The following is an 18,119-nucleotide window of genomic DNA, read 5'->3' on the forward strand; positions in this document are numbered from 1 at the left end:
GGCCTTGCTTTTCACAAAATTTGTCCAACAATTTTACTTTTGCATAACCACTGCCGTCAAGTTGGCTCACACCACCAACACTTTTTTATGTTACTCTATTGGGACATAAAATGGATAAGCTATCTTCGATAAAACAATTACAATGGATGAGGATTTTGACATTTATTGTCTTTCTTCTAAGTACTCTCTAAATGATCCTTAAGTATATAAAGTTCCTCTATTAGATAATTAAGAAAAATATGATACTCGATTTCACCTAATTCTTTCAAAAGTTGAGAAGGTCATGTTTACATAGTTTCGCTTGCCTCCTTGTGTGTACTCTATATTTACTTAGTTACACTTAGAACATAAAAATATTGTACTTCTAGCATTGAGTTGGCTACTAAAATTTATCTCCTTTTTGTCGTCGAACTTTTGAAATGTAAGAAATGTTATCCTGAAAGAGAAATATTATCTCAACATAGATTTAGTTATCTCTTTGGGATTGTACCAATTACTTTATCATTTTTACCGTCTAATCCTCTAAGCAAAAAAACTACATTATCACATGCTACCTACTCTGTCCCTTGATCGATCATCATCATATTAAACCAACCTACTTTGGACTATTTTGATAAGAAGCATTTCAAAACAAGCCTCATGAAGTGCTGTGCTATAACCATTGCTCTTCTATCTTATCTTAGTACTTAGGAGTTTGTTATTGCATTCTCCACTATCTTAACCCCCTTTCATGACCATTGTGTTCTTCATGTTGGAGAGCAAGTGATTGATGATTATTCAGAAGTCCCACCTTTGTGATACCATAAAGCTCTCTCATGCTCACACACTATCATTCACCACCTTGCATCCATGCCCCTTCTTTTCTCTTCAGCATCAACAGATTCACCACTACAACATCATGACACTTCCTCTTAGTCTACATTCATTCTACCCGATGGTTGATTCTAGATAGCTAAGTCCCTCTACATTCACTGTTGCTTCCATACCTATTTCGACCACTTGCTTTAACACCTCTATCAAGTAGTTCATTTCCGATTGATGGAAATATAGATTGCACCTCGTATGCATGGTCTCCACTCATATTATAGGGCTTATGTTTGTTGCATCTTTAGTAGTAATCGTTCACCCACCTGCTCTTGTCCACTGATTGTGTGGGGTTTCTTCAAGCAAATATGAATTCTAGAGAAGTCTCTCACAAGACTTGCTAGTACACACTTGGAAGATCATACCTTCATATGATCAAGTCCTAGTACGCACTTAGAAGATCACCCTTTATGATATTGCACTTCTATTTATTGACATTCGATGAATGCATAGAAAGTCTCCATTGTGGTACCATGGAATTCACTCTTTGAATTCATAGCTCTTCTTTCTATTGTATTGCTCACCAAAATAGAGCTCCCAACAACTCCAACCATCCCTTGGGATGATTAAGTCTCTTGTGAGACATGTCGATGCATCACATTGCCTTTAACTATTCCACCATGATCCACCACTCTGTGTTGCCTCCCTCCATTGCTCTTTGATCTTAGTTTAGAATCTCGGACTGAAATATTTCATGTATGACTTTTTCCAACAAGTTTTAGGCCATCTATACTTCTGATTATGTTCACTTTTCTGGCAATCGACGTTTGTCCACCCGATCAGTCTCTACAGTATTAGGTCATTCACAAATGAAGTGTAGCTCTAGGATGGTCCATTGCCTGGCATCTCTCAAAGTTTTACTTCACTAAAATTGGTGTGTCCGTTTGAATCTTGGGCCTTTGCTCCTAATAAAGTTTAACTATTAGTAACACTTCGATAACTCAAATAGTAGTACTTTGACATATTCTTTAAAAATATCTTCCTTTTGCCCTACGCTAAGGATATCAAACTCCAACTTTATCACTATTAGTTGAGTCAAGTCTCCTACCTTTGGTGCCTTTGTCAATCATATTATCTAAATTAGGTATATGTGTCTCAAAGCTTTCTTTGGACTTGCTCCGTTGAAATAATGAAACTTTAGGAATGTCATAGTTCTTCTCTAGCATTTGTAAGTGATATGTCCTACCCAAGTTGATTCACTCAATCTATATTGAGATAATAATGGTCTATGCATCCATTATTGCATAGGTTAATCTTCTGTTGAGTCTAATGTACTCTTCATTAGCTAAATTGCCTGTTTGTCTTATGATCTTATGATGACTCCTTGTAGTATGCTTAATTTCGACATTCTTTGAGATTTATGAAGTCCACCGTTAGGTATCTCCTTAATGTGTGTGGTCTATTGCACATGAATCATCCGTCGAAAATATGAGGCTTATCTCTAAAGACTTCTCATATTAGAGAAACTTTTCTCCTTACATCTCTTTGAAGTTTCAAAAACCAGCATCTCTAAAATACTCCATCTTATAAATAACATAAAGTATTACCATTACAAATGTACTTGCTAGATCATAACATTTTGTTGATACAATCCTTTGCTATGCCAATAACGCCTAGCAATGTGTTGAACCTTGTAGTTTAGAGTCTTATATATGCATCCTTGTCCATCATGTAGACGAGAAAATACTCACTCTAAGCATCAAGTTTCAGTCACCTTGGAATGACTTTAAGTACCCATAGTCCACACACAAACCATCTTATAATAAATTCTTCAAGTTGACAATTTCTCTCATCTCCACGAGCCCTTGCACAAACTCTTTCGATCATAGATCAACTCATTCATGATTTGCACGATCTCCTCCTTAGAATGGCTACAAGCACCCGTAGTCTATACACAAGCCATCCTATAATAAATTCTTTGAGTTGATAATTTATCTCATCTTCATGAGCCTTTGCACAAACTCTTTTGGTCACTATACACAAGCCATCCTATAATAAATTCTTTGAGTTGATAATTTATCTCATCTTCGTGAGCCTTTGCACAAACTCTTTTGGTCACTGATCAACCCATTCACAATTTGCATGATCTCCTCCTTTGTTAAGCACTCAGGTTTGCATCGGGCACCATCAAGTTAGGTTGATGATCTTGAGATATAACTTGAAATCAATCATCTCAACCGTTGTATGAATACATATTTATCCTAACTCACTTGACTTTATGAGATCTCACGTGTGAGGGGTTAATCATTCATCCGAACACCAATTCTTAGATGTCTACTCCTTTAAGAGTTCCATTCCCCATGTCTCTATGCTTATTTTCCCCAAACAATTACATGTATAAACTGTCATCCATGCAACCCCACTATACTACTAAGTTGTATGTCAAGTTATTGTTTGTATGCTTGTCCCACTCTACTCTAATATCATATATCATAAACTTAATTGGTTTTAGCTAAATCATATGACACGCTTCCAGTATTTGTCTATAAAAGATTAGTTGCTCCATAACCTTATATAGTTCCATAGGGACCCATAAGAAAAAGAAACCAGTTAATAAACAAATGAGTCAGTGGGCAACTATCAATTCCACAAATAGACAATTAAGCAAATGTTTTATAGATACTACAAAATACAAAACTGGACTTCGTGTGTAAAAGATCCAAGCAACTCGTTGCTTTATCACAATGAGACTACCAAACCTACTACAAATCCCTTATACGTCGCTTAAGGCATACATAAACTAAAAAACCATAAACATTACAACGAAAGCCTTTGTTGTGAACAATTCATGATATCATGCCTTCGTTGCCAACAATTGATGATATTGTGCTTGCGTCGATAAAAATAAAAGATGATTTATCATATAGCCCAACAAAACATTCAACTTTTACCCTTTTCCTTTTTCCTCTTCAGGAAGTCCCAATACAAACAGTATATTAACTACATCTTATTCGGATATAAAATAATACACAAATCAAGCCATCAGAAAACTTCATAGGAATATAAAAGAATCAACCATAATCAGTAAAACTTACCAAAATTGTCCAGATAGAATGAACATGGAGAACCTTAAAACTGTCAGATAATAAACAAGAAAGTACCAAAGCAAATGCAGAACTCTGCTGAAATGTCATTGATAATTAAATAGATGCATTCTGCGATAAAATAACAGTGGGAGGCTGCATGCACAGTCATCGAGTCCCCTCGGTGTGTTACGATCTTGCTCCTTGGTTGCTTTGGCATGGCAAAATGGGGCTGTGAGGGTCAAATTATCGAGCAAACAAAACGATATCTTGCTCTCCAGTCAAGTCTTCTTAAATAAGAAGTTAGCCACCCATCTTTGCAATGATGCATCGTCAGATAACTTTGTTCATCGTTGCCGAAAAGAAGGCATTACTGAATCTTCGACAGCTTTCCTGCATACTGAAGCATTTTCATGGAGTTACAAGCTCAAGTTCAACCATACCTGGATTTTCCTGCTTCAGATCATAAATCTTATCAGTCATTCCTTCCTTCCTGTATGCTTCAACCAAGATGTGATATGTGACAGTATCTGGAGCACAATGCCTCTCATTCATATGCTTGAAAACTCTCTCCATCTCCAGAAGATCACCCGCTTTAGCGCACGCGGAGATGACAGCATTGTAGAAAGATGTGTTAGTTGGTACCTCCAGCCTCTCAGCTAGCTGAACAGTACTCACTACCTTGTGAAAGAGACCTGCAATGCTGAAGCCATTAAGCAGGCAGCAGAAAGTCTTAGTATCAGCTTTCATCCCCTCGGCTCGCATCTGATTGAAAGCGTACTCCATATTTTTTGCATCCCCGACATCTGCAAAGGCCTCAATCACATTGTTATAAGTGGAGGTGGTCCACGGAAATGCTAACTTCCGCATGTATTCCATAACTGATGTCATCTTATCATACATCCGTCTCTTTCCATAAGCACCGATCAAAATGTTAAAAGTACGTGTCTCTGGTTCGATTCCAAAGCTACGGAACTTCTCATACCATTTTTCCATCATGTCAACCTGACCCACATTTCCAAATAGGCTTAGGATGATATTCATAGTCCAGACGTCAGGTTTGCAAGTTGTACTTTCCAGCATCCCAGAGAGAACTTTCTCCATCTCATCAAATTTGCCAGCCTTTCCATAGCCACTGAGAACTATGTTTTGGGTAACAGTATTTGGGGTTATCAAGTGCTCTGACATGTCTTGATACAGAGAATCAACCAGATCGAATCTAGATGCCTCAACACAAGCCTTTATGAGTGTACTGTATGTATAGACATCTGGTTGGCAATGGGGCAACGTCTTCATCTTGACTAGGACAGAAAATGCTTCATCCAGTAGGTTGCTCCTACAGTAAGCCGCAAGCAATGCTGTGTATAGCTCAGAAGTGGGTTGACAACCTTCTTCCTCCATAGTGTTAAAGAGTTTCTGCGCCTGAATGGGCTGACCTGATTTTCCAAGGAGGAGGAGGAGTTTCATATATGTGCCTTCCTTTGGAGAGTAAAAGGATTGCTCCTTGAGCATATCAAAGACCTAAAAACTAGTAAAATATAAATTACAAGTTCAAAAGACATAGATAACTACAAAAGGAAATAAACCACAGCAGAAAACTTGGGACTGTGAGAAAGTGATGACGACACAAACATTGAATTAGATGCAGAGTAGAAAGTTTAGCATGTCCAAACAAGATGATCTACACAAACAATAAAATGAAAGAGGATAGATTTGGACAGTGTTGATATCTCACGGCAAAAGTCACAGTCAAGTAGAAAGCAAAAGTCACAGTGGTTTTTGTGGCAAGTAATTCATTTTCTAGATTGCAAGAGTATCTTCAAAAATGAAATTTGGTTAATTGTATCACACATATACATTCAGAGTCCTTAAGTTATACCTTATTTTGCCCCTTTTTTTTTTCCCCTCTCCTTTGTTGTGGTGTTGTGTCGGTTGCCAATGTTCTTAAAGAAACATCAAGCACCAAAAGTATCCAGATCAAAGCTAACCCAGCCACACTGATGGAGACTAAATTCACTCAAGCATGTAATCATATAAGTATTGTGGTCCAGTGTTTTGAGTTTAGTTGTAACTGGACATTGTCCCATATAACACACTAGTTTGAGTTGATGCAGATCACAGAAAACAAAAGAACAAAAAAATTAATATCCTTTTTTGTCCACATCATTTCTTGCAGCTCTAACAAATAATTAGTTAACCGTGGATTCCATATATTTATGTAATCCTTTTCCAATCACAAAATGTTACTCCTGTGTTATCACCTGAAAGAACAAAAAAATGCAATCTTAAATCTCAGAGATTAAATGGATTAGCATTGTGCTATTGTCCCACAAACCCATCAACATTTCCCAAGTAATGCACAAGCTCTTCCAAGAAAGCGTTTCTAATTGTAGGTTCGGATGGCATTTTACTTCACTGAAATTGACTAAACAGGTGACAACCAGTTTTTCTAGTTTCTTATCGAGTAAACTTGGGGGGAACTTTAAATTAAAGTAGGCAAAGGGGCAAAATAACACAAGAACAATGATTTGAGGAGGAGGAGAAGGAATTCGAGAACCTCGAGCGCCTCCTGCCACTGCTTCTTCTGGATCCGATCCGCGAGGGCCTCGGTGACGGTGCAGGCCCAGGCCTTGGCGGTGGCGCGGTCGTCCGCCTTCTTCTTGAGGTTCTTGATGGGCGTCCGCGGCCGCCGAGAGACGGAGCTCTCGGAGATCCCTGGGAACTCCCCCTCCTTCCAGTGCCGCTTCTTCGGTGGAGCACCGGCCGCGGGGGCAGCCGCTACCGGGGCGCGCTTGGGAGTCGAGCGAAAGCGGGGCGAAGTCGCAGTTGAACGAGTAGTCGTAGGAGGGCGAGGAGCGCCGGACGCCTTCCTGGGCCGAGGGCCGACTGCGCACCTCAATACCCTAGCGAAACCCCCGGCGTCATCTACGGCCGTTTTGGTAGCCGCCGTCCTCGTGACGTCGAATCGCGAACCGAGGTGGAGAACAGGAGCAGTGAGGGGGGAGGAAGACAGAAAGCTCGACGATAAGGCCACCATAGCGTGCGCGTGATGAGCGAGCGACAGAGAGGGAGACGATGGAGCGAGAGGATTTTTATTCGTTATCGTTTATTATTTATATATTAAAATACTAAAGCCTCAACTACCTGAGACGGAGATGAGGAGGAGGAGAAAGCATTTAAGGGGATAATTGCATATCACCATGTAATTAAATCTCCTTAGTATTTTAAATTTTAAATTTAAAAAATTATATTAATATTTTTTTAGTTATAAAAGTAAAATATCTAGATTTATTTATTTTAACATCATTGATTTTATTGATGAAAATATAAAAACAAATAGGCAAAAGATAATTTCAATACTCCAGTTAGTGATAATGAATGTGTTGATTGTGACGGATAATAACACCACTATGGGTCACAGATGGTTATTATAGACGAGGAGAACGATGACAAAGGATGAGAGCTATTTTCTATCCACATCAAAGTTGATTAGTTGTGGAGCAACAATGACAATCCTTTTGTCGCTCGACAACTACGTCGACGTCGACACAATGAATAATCCTTTCGTTGTTTTATATTTACGTCGACGTCAATATAGTTGTCGAGCACCGAAAGGATTGCTCAATATATGCATTGACGATCCTTTCGTTGCTCAGCATTTGTATTAATATCTACATAGTGACCGGCACTTTCGTCGCTTGGTAACTACATCAACATCGATGTACATGTAGAGTGATCCTCATATCTTGTCGTCACTTTTCTCATCCATAATAGTCACATACGGCTCCCCAATGGTGTCGTTGTCCATCACTATTAACTAAAATATTGAAATTATCTTTTTACTTATTACTTTCGTATTTCCGTTAGTAAGATAGATCGTAGAGTAAATGAATATGTAAGTTTTACTTTCGTAATTATAGGAATTTCAATGTAAACTTTTTTAAATCTTCGACGACATGTCTTTTTTGAGTGTTGACCGTCAAACATCAAACGGTCTAATCTTCGGCGAGAATTGAAACCAAGACCTCTTTTTTATTAAGTTCAAAGTGTGACAATAGTTCTGTTGATTAAATAAAAATATAAAAAGTGAATTAAAGACTTATATTTTGTAGTTTAAGGTGTTTAGATATATACTTCATCATTAACTTATAAGTTTTTTCATGACATATATAGTTGACTCTTTTACTTGCAAGTCTATGAACAAGCATGTTCACGAGACCATAATAAAATAAACGAATTTAATGGAAAGCATAAATAAAATAAAATAAACCATTTGATAACGAATTTTCACACTTTTTTATGGTGTATATACCTTTTTATGATGGCTTATTGACTATAATCTTTTGTTTGTGGTCTAAACACAAGGGATAAAGATAAATAAATTAAGTTTATTTTCCAATGCTTCAAGGGAAATAAAATCGAAAGAAGTGTGAAAAAAAAAGTATTTTTCGGAAGAAAAATGTTACGCATTAATTTGAAGGATTTATTCTTTGTTTCTCCATTTCATTCCCGGAGAAATATCCTGAAAACAAAAGATTGCAAGACAAACACAAAAAAATAGAATTTGATTATGATGTAATGGGTTTTCCGCAAGAAAATAAAATACACTAATGCTTTTTGGGTCCAATCTACATGTAATCATTTCTTATTCGGTCATTTACATTCTTTGATATTTAAGAGAGAATATTCTCATCAAAGATTTATTTCATATTGTAATATCTTTAATTTCATCCACCAATAATTCTTTGTTGATTAGAATCCTAAAATCTTTTCTTTTTTTTATTTATCATAATGTGAATTTGAGTAATAATTTTCTAATTGAACCCACCATAATAATGTTGAATACTTATCTGCATCCAAGCCTATCCTTACATGTCTCCCACCCAATCCGTCCACTAATAATCCTTGCATCCTTCACCATTTTGAATATTAGCTATTGACTGTGCCAGATCATATCCAATATTATATCAATCATGATAGTATTTATCAGCATCCGACTTGATCTATTAATTTGATAAGTCTCAACTATTTACGATGATAATAATCAAAACTACATTCATCTCTATCTATTTGGTGTCTTTATCCTTTGGAGCCATTACATAGGAAGTAGTTCATTGTAGAACTGCAGCAACACATCACCCATCAAGCAGCATTAGATCTCGTTTCTTCGGGACCCTCACAAAAATGGGTACAAGGCAAAAGATGGAGGGATGCCAAGCTTTCTTTACCCAACCCAGTTGGAACATAAATACATGCACTGATAAACTTAAGCTAATCCAACACAAAGCTGTTCACCAGGCTGAATGCCACATGCAAATGAAAACCACAACATGACTAGGACACGAAAATGCACAAAAAAGACACCTCTGCAGATTTGCTAAGGAGCTAGTTAGTTGGAGGATCCTGCTCCGTGATCATCTTTAAGCTGGCATACATCTTGGAACAAGCATTAGCGAAGTCCGACATAGCTCGGAAAAGCTCTGGCAAGTGGGTCTTGAGACTACTCAGTGATTTCTCTCTCACCTGCTTGCACAACCTTCTGTGGGCTTCAACTTCTTCATCAAACTTGCTTTTGAGTGACTCCACCATAAACCTCCTTTCCTCCACTGGGTCCTTTTGATTTGATCCCTCCCCACCATCGGGCTCGCCAACCGATGAACCCATCCTCCTCTGTGAATACTTCTGGAACCAGTCATCGAACGCCCGATTCTTCTTCGAATACTCCTTGTGGGCCTCCTCGCACTTCTCTTTCTGCTTTCGCTCTTCCTGTTGGAGTGTCACTATCGTGTTTATGACTGCTGAAAAGCTGAGGATGGCACTCTTTGCAAGCTCGTCTGGAAGCTTTCCGAGATATTCATGCCATGCATGCAGGAGAGACTGAATTGGGGCATGAGCCGGCCTTTGTGGAGATGACACTTTCTCCTTCAAGCTGCTTTCGATAGGGATGAGAGTCAACTTCAACCAACTATTCAGAGACTCCACATAGTCTTTCTGATGGCTGACAAGTTTGTTGAATTGTGTATGCCACTCCTTGGCAATTTCAAGCAGCTGAAAGGTGTGCTTATGATGATGTTCACTTGTCTCCCTTGGAGAATTTGTAACATCAAGGGATTTAAGACCCTCGACTATCTTCAGCTGGGCTTGGTGGTGCATGTACATTGCGTACCACATCTGGGCCATCCTGAGAGGGCAGATAGTAGTTAGTAGAATTGAACACTGTTAGTGACTGCACAGGCATGCAGTATAGTGTAGACTGCCGAGACCATATATATTGTCTACCAATCACAGATTGAGCATGAGAAACCAATTGTAGGCACAAGGGGTATAATCATAAGTATCAATGCACCTCCAGGTGATACAAGAAGCTTCAAGAACAATTACCAAAAAACCAAGGCAGCCACATGCTGCCAGTTTGGGGGTTTGAACTTGTATATACTTCTCTGAGCTAGACAGGTTCTTGGACACCTCTAACCAAGGTATGCAATTTCATACTGTACCGGAGTTTCGACGTTCGCATGGTACGATACGAAACTGTATACCGAGCGATATACCATTCGGTATACCACTCGGTATATATATATAAAGGCGACATCGCCTTTTCCTTCTCCCACGCGGGGCAACGTCGCCAAGGCGACGCGACGTCGTCGAGTTTATATATATATATATATATATATATATATATATATATATATATATATATATAATGTTTTTATAAAAGGCGACGTCGCATCGCCTCGTTTATATATATATATATATATATATTATATGATTATATATATTTATATATAAATATTCTTTATATATAAGGTGACGTTGTGTCGCCTCGGCGACGTCGCCGAAAAAAAGACATCACCGAAAAGGCGACGTCGCGTCGCCTCGACTATGTTGTTGAAAAAGGCGACGCGACGTCACCATTTATAATATACATATACATATATATATATATATACATACATATATATATATATATATATATATACATACATATACATATATAAATATTCTTTATATATAAGGTGACGTTGTGTCACCTCGGCGACGTCGCCGAAAAAAACGACGTCACCGAAAAGGCGACGTCGCATCGCCTCGACGACGTCGCTGAAAAAGGCGATGCGACGTCACCTTTTATAATATACATACATATATATATATATATATAATATTTGAAATTACATATATATATATATACATATATATACATATATATATATATATATTATATGATTATATATATTTATATATAAATATTCTTTATATATAAGGTGACGTTGTGTCGCCTCGACGACGTCGCTGAAAAAGGCGACGCGACGTCACCTTTTATAATATACATATACATATACATATATATATATATACATATACATATACATATATATATATACATATACATATACATATATATATATATATATATATATATATATATATACATATATATATTCTTTATATATAAGGTGACGTTGTGTTGCCTTGGCGACGTCGCCGAAAAAAACGACGTCACCGAAAAGGCGACGCGGCATCACCTTTTATAATATACATATATATATATATATATATATATATATATATATATTCGAAATTACATACCTTGCCTCTAACCCCTTTCCAAGAAGCAGAAACTGGGCCAACCATGACAAAGATTGATGGATTGCAAGAGTGGTTATGACGATGGCATCTGATGTAGACATAGATCATTGCCAAATAACTAGGTTCAGCTTATCTAGCTTCTCAGATAAATATGAAAGACGCTAACTGTAACAATGTAATGGCTATTATGTAAAGGGGAATTTTAAATGCATCGTTGAGAGTCTCGAGACGAAGATCCATTAGCCAAGACATTCAACACAAGTATGAAGTATGAACCCAGGGAAATGTACCAGGCTAGCTTCTATCCTATCCAAATAAAACCATGAAAATCTAAATATTTGCACTCCAAACTCACCAAAGCTATAAAACAAAGTGACGACCTAGAAACTACTTTGGGAAACAAAACAAGTCATGCAGTAATTTTTGGGTGCATTGCAGTCATGATCTAGGGACATATTTGAATGATATCATACAGTCATACAGTAAACTAAACCATGATACAGTAAACAAAACAACCATCTATATCCAGATAATGATTTGAATGATATCATACGGTCATGATCTAGGGACATATTTCTCAAATCAAAAGCCAATAAACTTCACCATGCAGTAATTTTTGGGTGCATTACTGTCATATGTGGTAACAGCATTTTGTTTTTGGGTGGGTCAAGGTTTTCCCTTCCTATTGTGGTTTAATCTGTTTAGCAGTACTGATCTGAGGTTAACACAAAAGTTACGGTGTTGCATGGAACAATATTGTCCAATTTATATTTGGTGTTGCTAGACCATTGCATTGTAAGTCTACCAAGTATAGAGTCAACCAATCCCAAATCAAGGATTAGGCAGGTTAGACTATGATCTAGATTCTAGTCGCAAAAGTTGTTCCAATTGACCATTTTGCAAAGAAAAGCTTTTCAGTACTGAATAGTACAATTTTGTCAGCCTAGCCTAACCGAACTAGGACTTAGGTTAGTCAAGGAGAAGAAACCTCTTGGTCAATGATATAACCATATATGACAGGTAGTCTGCTTGTAGTAAGCTGAGTAATTTTTGCATGTCAAGCACCAAGACATGATACATACTAGTTCAGATGAAAAATTATTCTGGATACACCTTTGCAGCATTACAAGAAGACGAATTGTGTCATACAGCTAAGCGATGCGAAATATGCGAACCCATAGAACAAAATAAAGCAATAAGTCTTTTTGAATTATGAGTGATTTGCACTTCAGGAATATTGCCAAAAAGGGGGAGACTGGGTTGGAAGGATCCTATTAATTGGTCAAAGGTTATTACTAATTTTAAGATGGAAAGAAAATTTAGGTTATTTGCAGGATTTCTTTCATGGTAGAAGTGATTTAGCTAAACAAAATAGGAACTATTTTGGGTTTTAACGATAATTTTTAAGTTCTGAACAATCTTAAGAAGAAAATATATAATGTTTGAGTTATGAAAAATTTTAAGTTACTATGAACTGCACCATTTTAATTAAGAAAAAAGAAAGGGAATAACTTAATTGACTCTGTAACATGAATGATTCCTTTAAGACCTGTAGTACAAAATCATACACCTCACCTAATTGCAGTGATAGTCACAAAAGAGGTAAATCATATTGCAAGAAGTCAGGAGTAATGCATTACCAGAACAATTACCAAAAATAATTAATAAATAAAGCATTAATAAGATAGGCCATTACCTACAATGAATCACAAATGGGATATACATCCTGGACATAAAACTTCAAGCGAGGACTTACCCTTCAACAAGCTCCACTAGTTTTGGATAAAGCTGTTTATCACGCAGGCGTTCGATTTCTGACACGGTTGAATCCATTGACTGCATATCAACTATGTATCTAGTGTGTAAATGGCTTACAGCTGCTTTAGTACGTTCCAATGCTTCACTACTGACACCACGTTTCTTTTGCCTATTCAGTAAAGCAACCTTCCTCTGGTACTCAATTTTCATAAGCTCACCGGCCTGCCATCCAAGTTTACAGTTAGACTACGGACTTGAAAAAGCCCAAGATGACAATGAACAATCGGTGACATGAAAAAGAAGCCTCTTGTGGACAAGACTGACAGAAGATCAACTTCAAACTTGTCTTCTGTTGAATAGAATCGAGCAGATTCTGTTTGAAATCTGCAGCAGTTGTGGGCTAAGCTTTTGCTAAATTGATAGCCAGATGCAAGATTTTTTTTTTTTTTATCATCGATAACCAGATAAGTGTGTTATGGAGGACAATAACAGATTTCCGACAGAGGGACATGGTTTATTCCTTGAAATAATACTAAACAAGAAGTTGGCAGCAGAAGGTGAAGAATTTACTTTAGCGATGCAAAAATGTTCCATGTAAAAGTGCAGACTATTAAAAAAGGATACACTTGCATGTTTCAACAAGCCAAAGATTCAATGTCTATTCACAATTAGGATTCTGTTTCCATATTGAAACTTAAATTTATAGCTAGAAGTCCAAAGTTCAATTTCCCAGTCGATATCCATTATATGCTAGGGAAAACTACTTAGTTCAGTTGCAAGCATATATCAAGTCCAAAATTTCCACAGAGATAATATCAGATATTTTTGCAACTGAAAACCACCAAGTTTATAGTGATAATAGAAGCATGTGCTGTAACTAGTATTTATTAAAATAACAAATAGACTGGTGCGAAACAAGGACCAACGCATGAAACGAAGAAACAGGATCAATTGAAGCACCGAATTTCACCTTGTGTGGCTATACAAAATACCCAGAAATTCACTGACTGAAGTAACCATAACAGATAATAAAAAAATTGCAAAACTTTATGATGCCAACAGAAATAATAGAGCTCCAACGGAAATGTGACATTTACCTTAACTTCATCATATAACTTTTTCTCCCATGCTAGGATCTTATCCAACACGGTTGCATGAGTTTCCCATTCATCATTGTCAAAATCATCTTTACCACCATCTGCATCAGCCATACCTTTAAATGACCTATTCCATGTAATAACACGCATGACCCTGGCAGAATGATCTATGTGACCTGTAAAAAAAAAAAAGTTACAAATAGGTCAAGTGAAATATAAGAGCAAAACATAACAGATCGGGAAGACTTTTTCAAGGAAAAAACAACTATGAGCCAAATCAGGAATAAACTCCCTTTTTTGAACGTACAAGAATTTGTGGAGCTCAGAATGTCCGGATGCACAGGAAATGTTTGCAGCCAAGATGGCTTTGCTTTCTTGACATCAATTTTTTGCTAATTTTGATCAGACGCAAAAGGCCAATTCACATGCAGTGGGAATGACTCAAGAAACAAAGAAAGAATGTAACTTATGTTTTCACTGGATATGTTTTCCAGTTTTCTATTGTTTGTTTGCAGGAAAACACAAATAGTCACTGAAGAACAAAAAAATGGCATCAATCCTGCCATTTACTAGTGAAAAATTTGCAAAAATTTAGCCAGAACAATGTTTTCTTCCTAATGCAATCAAATCAGAAAGGCGGCAACGAAATCAAAATGAAGACACTCTCGAGTTTGTATTGAATATTCCTCCCCATCCTATGCCACTTCCATTGAACAGTATGTACTAGGCGACATGTGGAGAGTAGACAATGACATAATCCTAGGTTTCAACGAGACCCCTGGAATACAATATGATGCATCCAAGCACATATAGAAGTGAGGTTTAATCAAGAGAAAATAGATGGACTGCATATTTTGGCAAGGCCCTCACTAAATCCACCGATGCTTATAGTTGAAACAAGTGATGAATGGCATTCCCATCCAACGATTAGCCATATTATGCAAAACTGAACGAGCATTAGTAGACCACATTTGAGATAGTTTGTGAGTTAGCAACATGGTCCAGCAGATAAGCATGTATCAAATAAAGATAATGCCTTTGAAAGTGTCAACTACTTTAGCTGGAAAAGATTTTGACAGTCCATCACAAGGAGGTACTCTGCTCGAATCCCATTTTCATCATTTATTCTTTGCAAAAAAAATTTCAAAAAAATAATGCCCTTTCCCTGATTAGGATTCCATGGTCGTCCAAGGAATTAGAGGAAGAAACATTAGGAACTTATTCTAGGCAATCCACTACAACCTGTAAGCAAAAAAAAAAAAAAAAAAAGTCTATGGATACGGATTCTGCCAAACCATGACAATGTGACATTTCACAGTGCCAAATTGGTAGAACCCCATTTCCAAGCATTTTGGCCTCATAGATTCGGATAAATCAATTAACTGGTGTTAAAAGTAATAAACAATGGAAAGGATCAAAGTACCTCTACTATCCGCAAAATTGGAGTGGTAGTGCATTCTAGTGGCCTCGAGCATCTTGGAAACTTCATGTGTACTCTCTGACGCCTTGAGGAAAAGGTCATCAAGATCTGTGAGCACCTTCAGGAGATTATTGCTGGGGCGATCTACCGGCACCATCTTCCCCCTTTTGGCATCCAGTGCTGGTGCTGACGCCGCGTGCTGGTGATGCGCATGCGTTCCCTGCTTCGGCTTCCTCGGCACCTTAGGTGGCAGCGGAGTCTCCAAGACCACCTTTTCGGGCGTCACCGGCTCATCATTGCCATCGACCACATGGTGATCGGTGACTGGAGGCGGCGGAGCTGATGTCTTGAACCGATCCTCCGAAGCGTCCTCCCTCGCAGGTCGGATCTCGTCTGCCGGGGTCAGCGATGGCCCCTGCATGTTGTCGTCCATGGAGGAGAAGAAGTAATCCCAAGTTTCCATGGCCTTCGACTCGGGCATCGGCGGGGGCGGAGGGCTGGACTGAGGAGGCGGCGGCGGCGGAGCCGGGGAGGGGGACGGGGAAGGGGAGCTCGCGGCAGCAGCGGCTCCCGCAGGGCGGCGGCGGTGTTCGAGGCCGCCGTCGCGGTCTTCCTCTTCCTCCTCGTCCGCCTCCTCCTCGCCCTCGTCATCGTCCTCGCGGATGGAGGCGTTCGGCTGGGCCTTGGAGGGGAACTTCTTGGGGAGATCAGGCATGCTTATGGAGCGCTGGATAGGGGACGGTGAGAACTCCGGCAGCGGCGGCGGAGGCGGGGGGAGGGGGTCGATGGGCGGCTGGACGGCCGGGGGGACGCCACCGGAGGGGCCGGGGACCGCCGCGGCAGTAGTGGCAGTGGAGGAGGAGGGGCCTGGGTCGTGGGCCTCGCCCTGGCCGAACTCGCTGAGGGCGGCGCCGGTATTCTTGAGCGCGACGGCGTAGGCGGAGTGCGCGGCCGCGAAGGCGTTCCGCTCCGCCACCGCCGCCTTCATCCACTGCCGCCGTTCCTTGCACCGCGTCACCGCCTCCTCGTTATCCACCCTCGACTGCGCGCAACCCATAACTCCTTCCTCCTCCCTCCCTCGACAGCGATCGAGTGAGCTCCCAAGATCAAAACTCAGAAGGTCCGCAGGTGACCGTATCGTTCCCAGAGAGAGAGAGAGAGAGAGAGAGGTGTACCGCAGCAGTCTGTCCGCAGCCCACCGCCTCGCTCCACATAAAGATTAAAGAGTTCTTTTATTAAAAGGAGTAAACAACGCTTTTCTTACCCCCGCGTCCCACCCATCCCACCAACCTTCAAGAAGCGGGACCCACCACGACATCCTGCAACATCGAAGCGGGTTGGTGTTTCGGGGATAAGGGAGCGGGTGGGAAAGAAGTAAAAGAATCAGGGGAAAAAGGCAGAGGGACGGGGGCCGGTGGGGGCGCTGGTGGCCCCTTCCATGCGCCTCTGCGGCCGCTAACGGGTGGGGCGGAATAAAACAACTTTCTCGAAACGCTGAAATGAGGACGTGGCTTTGGCCCCACCGGGCCACGGCACGTAGTCCATCCATGTGGCTTCCAGACCCATCTTGTTTACACATGATTGCGAAATATGCTTCCAAAATCGATCATGTGATTTCCTCCATAAGTATGGATTAGTGTGGGGTAATCGATGGTCCACCCGATCCACCAACGAGAGGACCTGTCATGTCGACAAATATAGTGTCAATTGAATTAGCGATGAATCGATCACTTCAACGGTCGAATAAAGGATTCGACGCTACGGTTACAAACGAGACCGAGAAGGTTGGTTCGTTACGGCTTTGAATCCTCACCTCAGAATGGATTCTTCGCTTTGACTCGAGTTTGGAGATGGAATTGGCTGCCTCATCGGATTGGAGTGCTATTGGTTCGACCAGTATCTCTGTTTCGGTGTTTATGTATTATTGACTAGTTCCGGGATTAAAACTAATAAAATGACTAGTTCCGGTGCTTTTTACATATCTATCTATCCTCTCAAAATTTGAAAATATTATATTTTCCCTATAATTTTTAATATAACCTTTGTATGTCTCATCATCAAGATGTAATAATAATATATCAAAAACTAACACAATCTAAAATATGAATCATGCGATTAAGCAAACACCTTCTTCCGATCTTATCAGGAACCCAATCCCACCTTGTTGGGAATATGCATGAACAGATTCATCACTGCTTATTTTTAGTAGTATCCCATTTAGATTCAATCAAGAGTTTATGATTCATCACCCTGCCATAAATCTCTACAATAATAGCATATCGGCTGGTTTCAGAATGGCTTTTTCAAATCAACCATAATATTTGAACAATAATAGCTCTAATCATTGGAGCGTATTGCCTAACGAGAGAT

General features: G+C 39.4%; 2 protein-coding genes across 2 annotated transcripts; both read right to left on the minus strand.

The window, feature by feature from the left end:
- Positions 1–3,867: 3,867 nt before the first annotated feature.
- Positions 3,868–7,011, minus strand: LOC135653403 (pentatricopeptide repeat-containing protein At3g06430, chloroplastic-like). Its single transcript, XM_065175345.1, has 2 exons — positions 6,445–7,011; positions 3,868–5,408 (listed from the first exon to the last, which is right to left on the minus strand). The coding sequence occupies exons 1-2, from the start codon at positions 6,922–6,924 to the stop codon at positions 4,299–4,301; spliced, it is 1,590 nt and encodes a 529-aa protein (XP_065031417.1). The 5' UTR covers positions 6,925–7,011; the 3' UTR covers positions 3,868–4,298.
- A 2,079-nt stretch (positions 7,012–9,090) lies between these two features.
- LOC135653194 (protein ALTERED PHOSPHATE STARVATION RESPONSE 1-like) lies at positions 9,091–16,959 on the minus strand. The gene is made up of 4 exons (XM_065174852.1): positions 15,753–16,959; positions 14,330–14,505; positions 13,231–13,454; positions 9,091–10,068 (listed from the first exon to the last, which is right to left on the minus strand). Exons 1-4 carry the CDS (start codon positions 16,804–16,806, stop codon positions 9,273–9,275), a joined length of 2,250 nt encoding a protein of 749 aa, XP_065030924.1. The 5' UTR covers positions 16,807–16,959; the 3' UTR covers positions 9,091–9,272.
- Between the last annotated feature and the right edge of the window lie 1,160 nt (positions 16,960–18,119).

This window comes from Musa acuminata, chromosome BXJ3-11 (genome assembly GCF_036884655.1).
Source record: "Musa acuminata AAA Group cultivar baxijiao chromosome BXJ3-11, Cavendish_Baxijiao_AAA, whole genome shotgun sequence".
In the NCBI taxonomy this organism is placed as follows: Eukaryota; Viridiplantae; Streptophyta; class Magnoliopsida; order Zingiberales; family Musaceae; genus Musa; species Musa acuminata.

What these genes read in the sequence shown, in the direction of transcription:
- LOC135653403 (XM_065175345.1), bottom strand. Translation starts at nt 6,924, where the DNA reads ATGGTGGCCTTATCGTCGAGCTTTCTGTCTTCCTCCCCCCTCACTGCT. An exon ending in AGTGGCAGGAGGCGCTCGAG is followed by an intron (nt 5,409 to 6,444) that starts GTTCTCGAATTC and finishes ACTAGTTTTTAG; the next exon opens with GTCTTTGATATGCTCAAGGA.
- LOC135653194 (XM_065174852.1), bottom strand. Translation starts at nt 16,806, where the DNA reads ATGGGTTGCGCGCAGTCGAGGGTGGATAACGAGGAGGCGGTGACGCGG. An exon ending in AGTTATATGATGAAGTTAAG is followed by an intron (nt 13,455 to 14,329) that starts GTAAATGTCACA and finishes CTTGGATGGCAG; the next exon opens with GCCGGTGAGCTTATGAAAAT. An exon ending in CTAGTGGAGCTTGTTGAAGG is followed by an intron (nt 10,069 to 13,230) that starts GTAAGTCCTCGC and finishes CTGCCCTCTCAG; the next exon opens with GATGGCCCAGATGTGGTACG.